The following is an 11,294-nucleotide window of genomic DNA, read 5'->3' on the forward strand; positions in this document are numbered from 1 at the left end:
AAGAGCATGGTCTGTTAAAAGGCCAAAACTCAGGTCTGACTGCAAGTGGCCCAACTCATTTATGGGCCGTTAACAGGCTGAAAGACACACCAGGCCAGAAATTGGCCCAACACTTAAATGGGTCGCTAAAAGGCCGAAAGACGCACATCTTGAAAATTGGCCCATCCCTTGAATGGGTCGTTAACAGGCCGAAACGACACTAGGCTGATATTGAGCCTAAATATATAGCGGGCTATTAACGGGCTTGAAGTGGCGATGGGATGCAATGGTGTCAAATCATTAACGAGCCGTTGACGAGCCGAATTGGCACATCTCGTATGGGTCGTGGGCTTAAATGGACCTAACACAAGTAGGCCTTATATGGGCCGGCCTGCTAATTTTTACTGGGCTGACCTTTTTCACCGAAATGGGCCGCTGTTGGGCCTTGCCACGTGACGATGTATCATAGGCACCTCTCGTACTATGAGTGGATGACATCTGTCCCAATGCTGAGCCGACACATGGATCCTCCAGCAAATGAGAATTTTACATGTGGAAAATCCCCATTGGTAGGGGGTGTTAACGGGTTATCGGATCCACACCGGAACCCGATAGCTTAACGGCGACCCGTTATGATGGATGCCACATGTCGGTTGCCCTTGACGAAAGCACTTCTACGACGCGCCATTTATCGTCATGGAAGTGGACACTTTCATGATGATAATTTTGGTATTGTCATGGAACACTTCTACAACAGCACAGGTATGACTATCTTGATTCTGTCATAAAATCGTCATGGATGTACATGCATGACAGAAAACGTGAACTACTGTGACAAACATGTATCATCACGGAAGTGTATTTTTTTGCAGTGTTGCCTTCTTGATCCAGCAAGTTGTCGAGGTAGTAGATGAGTTCCGTCAGCACGACGAGGTGGTGACTATGATGGCGAAGTGATCCGCGTAGGGATTCGCCTAAGCACTACGAAGATATGACCGGAGGCGCAAACTATAGAGGGGGGGGGTGCCGCACACGGCTTACAATTGATGTTGTGTGTGCTAGGTGCCCCCCTCCCCACATATATATAGGTGGGAGGGTAGGATAGGTAGCTAGGGGGCGCCCCAAGTAGGATCTGAATCCTACTTGGGGTTTCCCCAAGTGCCCTCCCCCCCTTTCCCTTTTTTCACCAGAGAAGAAAGGAAGGGGGAAGAAGAGAAGGAAGGGGGAGAACCCCCCTTTTATCCTTCTCCTATTCGGCTACCTGCCATAGGGGGGCATGCCACCCCTTGTGGGATGGTGTGCTCCCCTCTCATGGCCCATATGGCCCATATATTGCCCCCGGGGGTTCCGGTAACCCCTCTAGTACAACGATAATTACCCGATACACTCCGGAACACTTCCGGTGTCTGAATACTATTGTCCCATATATCAATATTTACCTCTCGACCATTGCGAGACTCCTCGTCATGCCCGTGATCTCATCCGGGACTCCGAACAACATTCGATCACCAAATCACATAACTCGTATAATACTAAATCATCATCGAATGTTAAGCATGCGGACCCTACAGGTTCGAGAACTATGTAGACATGACCGAGACACCTTTCCGGTCAATAAACAATAGCGTAACCTAGATTCTCATATTGGCTCCTACATATTCTACGAAGATCTTTATCGGTCGAACAGTTATGACAACATATGTTATTTCCTTTGTCTATCGGTATGTTACTTGCCCGAGATTCGATCGTCGGTATCTTCATACCTAGTTCAATATCGTTACCGACAAGTCTCTTTACTCATTCCGTAATACATCATCCTACAACAAACTCATTAGTCACTTTGCTTGCAATGCTTCTTATGACGTGTATTACCGATAGGGCCCAGAGATACCTCAATGATACTTGGAATGACAAATCCTAATCTCGATCTATGCCAACCCAACAAACACCTTTGGAAATACCTGTAGAGCATCTTTATAATCACCCAGTTACGTTGTGACGTTTGATAGCACAAAAGGCATTCCTCTGGTATCGGGGAGTTGCATAATCTAGTCGAAGGAATATTTATTTGACATGAAGAAAGCAATAGCAATAAAACTGAACGATCAATATGCTAAGCCAACGGATGGGTCTTGTCCATCACATCATTCTCCTAATGATGTGATCCCGTTATCAAATGACAACTCATGTCCATGGTTAGGAAACCTTAACCATCTTTGATCAACGAGCTAGTCAAGTAGAGGCTCACTAGGGACACAGTGTTTATCTATGTATTCACACATGTATTTAGGTTTCCAATCAATACAATTCTAGTATGAATAATAAACATTTATCATGAATAAGGAAATATAAAATAACAACTTTATTATTGCCTCTAGGGCATATTTCATTCAATTTTCTGGTAAGTCAAATTTTAATTTTTTTACTATGTTTATAGAAAGAATTGTTTTATAACTACAGTACTAAATATATATAATATAAAAATACATCTTGTGTTGTATATAATGATATGTTTTAGTATTATATATCTATATGTTTTTTGCTAAACTTGGTCAATGTTTTTAAATTTTGACTTTAGAAATAATCTATACGCACTAAATTGTGAAATAGAGGGAGTAGTACTATATAACTCTTTGTGTTTTCCTTTGGCTAGTTGGATAGGAAAGGAACAACTAGTTCAAATTGCCGAAATGATGATGTAAGTTGTGAGAGTGGTTGGGAGGAACAGGTACACTAAGACAATTTCCATGGATTCTTACTCCAGATCTTGATCTCTTGTTGTAGATTAGTTGTAGCTTACAAAATTGAATGAAACTAAATCTAAACTAAACTAAATAGTGGGTGGTGACTTCGTAGGTGTAGCCTCCGCAGTCACTCAGATCGTCATCATCGTGGTCGCGAGACTTTGGAAAGTTGGGCCAGACATGGCCGCACCTGTCACGGGCCACCGTGATGTGCTCATGTCGGATCCCATGCACGTCCTCATCCGCCTTGAGACACCCCCTTCTCCTTCATCTTGCGGGTTGTGCGCTCTGACTATAGAATGATTGCTCTATTTGAAAGTGCAACTAATCCTTAAGTGGTTTTGGTAATTAATAACAACATATATGTCATTAATCTAATGGACATTGACGATAGATTTTAGAAAAGATCAATGAGTGGCATGGCATGGACTAATGGATGTGGACCCCTCAAAATGTGAAGAACAAGAATTGGCTACCCCAAGACTCTATATTTTTGGTTTGGTGATCCAAGATCACACTAAGTCCCTTAGGAAAGCTAATACTATTAAAAGGGGATGAGGTGTTGTTGATGAGGTTATTGCTCAAAGTGCTTAATGATATTACTCCAAAAACCCTCCATCACTTTCCCAAAAACACATATGTGCAAACCCTAATTCATCATTTCGGTCCCACCGATACAATACACTCCGGACCCACCGAGATGATCCCTCTATTGCCACAAACAAAACCCTAACAGTTTGGTCTGACCAAAATAGTTCTCAGTCCCACCGAGATGGCATTGCCAAGCTTCTGTAATGAAGTCATTTCATTTTGGAATCACCGAGACAAATCGATCTCACCGAGTTAGTATAATCGGTCTCACTGAGAAGCCTAACTGTCAAGTCTTTTGCACTAGTCGGTCTCACCGAGATTATCATATTGGTGCCACCGAGTTGGGTCAAAAGCTTGTGACTGTTGGATTTTTGGTGCTGCTTATTCATACCCCAGCACCACCACTTACTCTCTAAGAGAGCCATCAGAATGAAGCTATGCTTCAACCATTCATTTTCTAGGGGAGAACCACTTACTCATGTGTTGAGCTCAAGAAATTCCATTCCTACCATTTGAACCATGGTTTCTAGCCTCTTCAAGTTGCTTTCCACTCCGATCCTTCTCCTACCCAAGCCAAATCTGTGTGAGAGAGAGATTGAGTGTTGAAAAGACTATCATTTGAAGCACAAGAGCATGGAGTTCATCACCAACACAGTATCTATTACCTTTTGGAGAGTGGTGTCTCCTAGATTGGTTAGGTATCACAGCCTCCAAATCATGTGGAGTTGAACCAAGGAATTCGTAATGGCAAGGAGATTGCCTACTTCATGAAGATCTACCCGAGTGAGGCTAGTCCTTCGTGGACGGAAGCCATGGTGGAATAGACAAGGTTGCTTCTTCGTGGACCCTTCGTGGGTGGAGCCCTCCATGGACTCGTGCAACCATTACCCTCTGTGGGTTGAAGTTTCCATCAACATGGACGTACGATAGCACCACCTACCGGAACCACACGAAAAATCATTGTTTCTTCATTGCGTTTGAAATCTCCAAACCCCTCCTTTACTTACATGTGCAATGTTTTACTTTCTGCCACTATACTCTTAGAATTGTATGTGTAGGGTGATACTTGACTTGCTAAAATCTTCCCACAACTAAAATTGGAAAAAATTTAGATTTTTATTTGGTCAAGTAATCTAATCACCCCCCGCCCTCTAGACATACTTTCGATCCTACACTATTTTTATGCATTTTTAGAACTCATTTATTGCATGGTATCTCCATATACATGTCGCACTGAACCAAGTGTCGTCCATTAGATATGATTCTCAACTTTTCTCTTTTCATTGTTGTTTTTACAAGCGTTTCATGAAAATGCCAAACAAGGGTTCAATATGGAGAACTTATGGACACCAGACTTGCATTTCGAATGTCAAAAATGACCTTTTTGCGAAGTGCTCAAAATCAATATCTAATACAATAGGTGCATCGGCATCGTTCAAGCGATTCTAACGAGCCCGAGAACGTCAAAATTGGAATACACGTGCAAACAGTCAATATACCAAAGGAGTCAAGTGCGTTCGACTGACCTCAGTACGACCAGAGCAGTCGTACCGCACATAGAAAATCCCAAAACGGCCCATATCGGACGGAATTCTTTAGAGATTTCATCCATGTTCGTTCCTATGACTTTCTTGGCCATCAAGGGGTGTGTTCGGAATGGATTTGGCTCAACTAAAGCCCTTGGATCAATGGATAAAACTACATCTACGAAGGAGGATTTGGGAGAGCACTTATATATACCTACCCTAGACGCATGTTATCCATCATTAATCCAAGATCAATCTCCATCACCTTCATTGCTGCTCCAACACCACCTCCATAGAAGAAGGGACAAGATCAATAGATGGAAGAGGAGGCTCCGCCACCATGCAACACGGGCCTTTGGGTTGGTGCCTTCTCCACCGCGCCATCACCATGAGTGCCATCTCCACCATGCTATAACAGTTTGCACAACCTCCACTAACACTGCCATGCTCCTCTCCTTCACCGAATTGATGTCAGCTTGTAACTTGACCCTCTCTTATTTTTTATCCATCTACATGTTTAAGTTGACGTATACTTGTATTTGTTCTTGAGGATTTGGATGAACTCTTTTATGATTGGAATTAAATTACTTTAAGCGACTCAATATCTTCTATTTATGTTTGGGTTAATAGCCTTCATGAGTGTTGCAAAGGGCGCCCACAGAACACTATCTCCTTGATTGGTCGTGAAGCATATTACTGCCGCTCTTTTAGGTAAGAATGTTGAGGTAATTCGAGATGCTAATCCTCGCCTCTTGCAATTGGTAACGGGGTAATGAAGAACTCTTGGTGAGGCCGCATCCATGGGGAAATCCTTAATTACCATAGAACACACAAGTGCTCCCTCTCATTTTCTCCTACACCAAATCCTAGATCTCAGAGAAATTTGTGAGAGTTCTTGAGAGACCAAATGATAGATCAACTCCTTCTCCCTCTTTTGACCAAAGCAATTTTTTATTTGAGAAAGTCTTGAGAATTCCTCCCTTAGTCTTGTTTCTCTTGAAGGTTGGAGATCCCTAGGGATTAGGAGGACTCCGCTGTGAAATCGACTTGTGATTTACCCCATAAATTTTTTGAAGGTCTAGAGGCCGCCTCAGGGTCTACCACTAGTGGTTGAGAATCATCTTCATGCTGATATCTCAAAGAGAATAGGGTGAGCCTTCATGGTTAGGTGTGCCTTCGTGGTAACACCCACCCCTCCAACGTTGACTAGCCTCCCTCCAAGGAAGTGATCATCGGGATATATCCTCATCTCTTGAGTTTTGGTTAATTCTAACCCTAGATCTTACTTGTAGCTTCTTTTGGTATCTTGACCTTGCACTTACTATCGTATTGTGTTGTTTTCCTCACCATATTGTTGCTATCATATATTGCTAGAACTGGGCTCACCTTAGCAATCGTTAGGCTCACATTGATATTTCACACTTTCCTAAAATTGCTAATCAGTAATTAAAATCTGCATTTCTAAATATTCACCCCCTCTGGGTCCATCTCGATCCTTTCACCCGCGAGCTCAACTCTCTTCTATTCGAGCTTGATCTTTTCCCCCCTTTGCTTCCGTGAACTTGTCAAACCTCACGACCTTTTTTCTCCTTCATGTCATGGCACTTGACAAATACCTCCTCCTCTTCGCATGATGATCTCAAACCTCTTCATCATTTTGGCCGTCGTCCCTTCTCATCTCTCCTTCTCATCCTCCCACTTCCTCACTTGGTGCCTTCTGATCTTGTTGGTCGGCTCAAGCCCTCCTTTTGTTGGGGCGGACATATCACCATCTTCATCTCCATTGGTGATGGCGACGTTGTTTACAAAATTGGCAATGGAGTAGAGCCACTTGGGTTGCGCATTCAACTTGGCCCAATGATGCACGAAGAGGGATTGATTGCTTTCCTATTGAAGTACAGTGCACACTCACGCACGGGCTATAAAAGACACATTGTCAACAAGTTGCATATACAGCTAAATGACGAACACATAGAGGATATCCGGTCAAATTCAACACAAACCCATATCCGACCAAATGACCAACACATAGAGCAGCAAAACACTTAGGAGATCGGTGATTTGTGTTCCATTTGCCTGTCGACTTTGGAGTTGTTTGTAGAAGTCGCAAAACTTGTCGAAGGCCTCTTACATGGTATACCATCCATGGGTGAGCGACTTCGAAGCACACAGACAGATCACGTAGTTGTAACAGGGATCGAAGTGTTTGTGCTCACGAAACCCAACCATGAACAATTGTCCAAAAGGTTGCACACTTTTACCCATGCCAGGAAACGGATCAACGCCAGTAGCTAACCATGCACCACACAACAATTCATCCTCCCTCACATTGAAATTATCTCCTCTAATCCTCTTTTTTGCCTCGACAACGACTGCCTAGAACTCGAATGGGTCAAGCTTTAGTTGTTGGGTGTTCGACGGCTAGGTGTTCGGAGGTGCCTACTCTGGCTAGGAATCATCCACTTGTCCGTCCTTGAAGGCTTCTCCGTCTTGGATGATATCCAAGATCATCAAGTCATTAGCCGGTGTCGCGCCCGATTGAGACATTCTGGCAAACAGAAACCGTACGCCCATTGGATCAATGCCCGGCATCCGTGGTAGGACAAGCAGTGTCGATGGCATGTTGATGAAGTGTTAGTCCACATTGAGGTCGACCTTATTGGGCACACATGGTGTGACGAGCACAAAGAAGGTCGGACAATGCTGTTGCGCGCCTAGCTACGTGGCAGCGTAGTAGTATGGCCCATGCGGCCGCTCCGGTCAAGGTGCCGACGACGACTGCATGGGCGCCGTCCCCGCGCGACCACCTTGTTTGCCTTATGAGGTCACTGTTGACAGGTCGCCACAGCTGCTACCTTCCCTCTCCTTTGTTTGCGGTGGCGCACGATGCGTGTCACCGTGTTGGCCTTCCGGCCAGCCACCACCTTTGAGTCCTCTGCCTCTTGCTCTGGCGGCATGACGAACATCAACATCGGTCCTCCTCGGGCTCCGTCGCGGTTGCGGACGACAAAAAAGGTAGGAACTGAGGTGAAGGGCAGCGATGATTGAGGCAAACAGGGTGGAAAAGGACGGACTTTTCATGCGAAAACAATGTGGAATGGTCCAAAGGCACGGGCTCCGCCTCGATTTTGGCTAGGTTTGAAGTATCGGACTCCTACATGACGGAGGACCAGATGCCCGGAAATCTTCCCATCTTTGCAACTGGTTTGTAGACGTTTGAGACACGGCGTTGGATGGCAAAAGAACGTTCGGACAATGTGGTGCAGATGTTTAGGAGAGGTTTAGTGACCCGATCTATTTGTGCAAACAAATGTGCTACACCTATTTGAACATACTCCCTCCGTCCGGAAATACTTGTCATCAAAATGGATAAAAAGTGATGTATCTAGATGTGTTTTAGTGATAGATACATCTCTTTTTATTCATTTTGATGACAAGTATTTTTGGACGGAGGGAGTACGTCCTACTTTATATAAACTTTCGAATTAACCTTTCCACCCCTAAATCCAAGAGGGTGGGAGGCCCTTCCTTAATTTCGTCCAACAAAAGAATGCCACCTAGGCCCTTAAATTAATTACGTAGGTGGAGCACTGTTGATTGTGCAAATGCAGGTAATCAAGTTTTAAAAGAATCGGCAGTGTTACCGAGCTGAGGTTCACTTGGAAAGGGGTGGCAGGCGAACGCTATTCGATGGCAGTTTTTCTTTTTCTTTTTTGCGGGAGATGGCAGTTTTAGTTGTAAAGAAAAATCACAGTTTTAAAATGAAAAATGCCTTCTGAAGAAACTGTCATGAGGGCTGTCATCCAATCACAACTAAAAATGCCACCCGAAACATTCACATATTTCACCCTGAGAGCATCTTCAGCCGTGCCCCCAACAGCCCCCCCAAGCGAGTTTTTCGGCGTCGGCACCAAAAAAAGGCCTAGTAGCGCCCCAGGACGACGAAAAGCGTCGGTTCGGCCATTTTTCCGTCCGGTGGCTGCAGGCCGAACCCGGCGCGCTGGGGCGCTTGGGGGCTCTGGCGCCAGGGAAAAGCGCGGCTGGCCCACGCCGCCAGGTGAAAAGTCAAGATTTTCTTCCCCGACTCGCCTTCCACCCCCCGCGCTCTCGGCCGCCACTAGGTATATCCCGGCGCCGCCCCGCCGCCCTTCACCGGTAGATAGCCATTCCCCGCTGAAAAAATAGCATAGGTTCGCCGCGGTAGCCCCTCCGACACCAGCTGGGCGTTTCCGGCCGCCGTTTCCGGCCGCGGAGGGGCAGTTTAGCGGCGGGTGCACGCCCACCGCGCGCAAGGTGTTCGGCGATTTGCCTGCCTCGGCGATGGACTCGGATGACGAGGAAGTGCTCGCCGCGCTGCTGGAGGAGGAAGCCGAGGCCGACGTCCAGGAAAAAGAGCATCTCATGGTGCTTGCCGCCCTCGCCCAGCTGCTGGCGAGCAATGAAAAGCCGCGGCGAGGTGGCTCGGCGCCGGGGCGGGTGAAAGCAAAGAACCGGCATCGTCTCGAAGGCTACTGCATGCTCTACTCTGACTACTTCGCCGATGCTCCACTTCACGGCGACAGAACATTTCGGCGCCGTTATCGAATGAGCAGAAAACTTTTCCTCCGGATTGTGAATTCTATCCGGGAGTTCGACAACTACTTCAAATGCAAGATGGATTGCACCGGCAAACTTGGATTCACCTCCATCCAGAAATGCACGACAGCGATGAGGATGCTTGCATACGGAGCTTCCGGTGACTCACAGGACGACTATGGGCGCATGGCCGAGTCCACCGGCCTAGAGTGTTTCTAAGTTCTGTCGGGCAGTGGTGGCAGTGTTTGGACCGCAATACTTGAGAACACCCAATGCGGAAGACACTGCTCGGATCCTAGCACAGAATGCAGCAAGATCTGATAGAGCACCTATGGAGGTTCAAGGGCGACACCAGGCACGACGTGTGATGAAATATGATTTTTTTTTATTTGTTGAACTATATAATTTGTATTGAACTATTTGTTGTTGTACTATTTTGCTGAAGTCTTTGAATTTTTTGTGATGAAATATGTGTAAAAAAATATTTATGTTGATAATTGAACGCCGAGCCACGGCGAACCATGCCGAATATGGGCCTATTCTCGTCCATATGGGCATTTTTCGCTGAAACGGGGCTTCAAAAGTGGGCCAAAATCGACGACTGGGACGAACTGGGGGGCGACGACTGGATGCAAAACCGACCCCAGCGCCGAACGAGTCGCCGTCTCGCCTTCATGAGACGATTTTTATGCGCCCTGAGGGGCCGAACAACTGGGGATGCTATGAGGAATCGTTCCCGAGTTATGAGCGTCCAAAACAACATGCACCGAAATTCCAATACAGAAAACGAGAACCGACTGAAAAAGGAGATCTTCTGCGAGCAACATTTTATTTCTATTCACAGCCAGAAACGATCCATTTTTCTCTCTCAATCGTACCAGAAACGACCGTTTCACTTGGCTACAGCTCGAAACAAATTCTTGTCCGCGAGTCGCATCCATCCAGGAGGATACGATCATACGAGCGCCACACAGCGCTGAAGACGGCGAGGAAGCTGCGTCGTTAGCGCGTTCATTTGCGGGTGTCAGCGGCGGCGCGCGGCGTGATCTTGATGACGAGGCCCGGGAAGACGTCGTCGGGGTCGTGGACGTGCGGGTTGTGCTCCAGGATGTAGGGGTCGCCGCACCTGTCGCTGATGCTGTGCAGCGTCTCCCCCTCCACCACCACGTATATCTCGTCGCACGGCCGCCGCGACGCCGACGCGATCCGCGCGCCGCGCACCACCACTGCCCCGCCGCTCTCTTCCCCCTCGCCCGCGCGGAGCGACGACACCAGCAGCAGCGTCACCAGCGCCACCCCGCAGCACCACGACGCCGCGTCCGCCGCCGCCGCCAGCCCCGAACGCCTCCGCTCCGGCGCCATCACTACGATTACAACAAACCAACTAAAACCAACCACGAGAGTTCAAGAACGAATTGTGCGGTGTTGTTGTGACTTGTGAGTTCTTGGCTTTGCTCTGTGTTTGAGTAATCTTGGAAGCAGAGGGGATTTATATAGAGACTGAGATGAAGGGTCCATGGTGGAGTTTGATGCGAGAGGGGAAGGTGAGGGAGAGACTGATGAGTGAGATGGTCTGGGTGGAGACTTGCCTGCTCCCCGCGTGTGTGCCCATCTGTGCTCCCACATATGTAGCATGATTTGATTGGAACAAAATAAAGTCCGGCCCCACCCCCTTAAAATCAGGGGAGATGATTAGATTAGAAAGGGAAAAAGAAAAAGAACAACCGTAGAATGAAGTGGGAGCACAGATGGGAGTATGGGAAGAGAACAGGCAAGCCGGATCCGTGGGTGGATGCTTTGTGGCCACGAGAGCAAGCTGAATCAGAGAGACCGATGCTGACGTGCTGTGATGTGATGTGACTAACGAAACAAATAGTGC

At 46.9% G+C, this 11,294-nt stretch overlaps 1 protein-coding gene across 1 annotated transcript; it reads right to left on the reverse strand.

The window, feature by feature from the left end:
• Nucleotides 1–10,213: 10,213 nt before the first annotated feature.
• Nucleotides 10,214–10,916, reverse strand: LOC123091371 (uncharacterized). Its single transcript, XM_044512869.1, has one exon. It carries the CDS (start codon nt 10,775–10,777, stop codon nt 10,427–10,429), a length of 351 nt encoding a protein of 116 aa, XP_044368804.1. The 5' UTR covers nt 10,778–10,916; the 3' UTR covers nt 10,214–10,426.
• Nucleotides 10,917–11,294: the final 378 nt, after the last annotated feature.

Source organism: Triticum aestivum, chromosome 1B, assembly GCF_018294505.1.
Source record: "Triticum aestivum cultivar Chinese Spring chromosome 1B, IWGSC CS RefSeq v2.1, whole genome shotgun sequence".
NCBI classification, from domain to species: Eukaryota; Viridiplantae; Streptophyta; class Magnoliopsida; order Poales; family Poaceae; genus Triticum; species Triticum aestivum.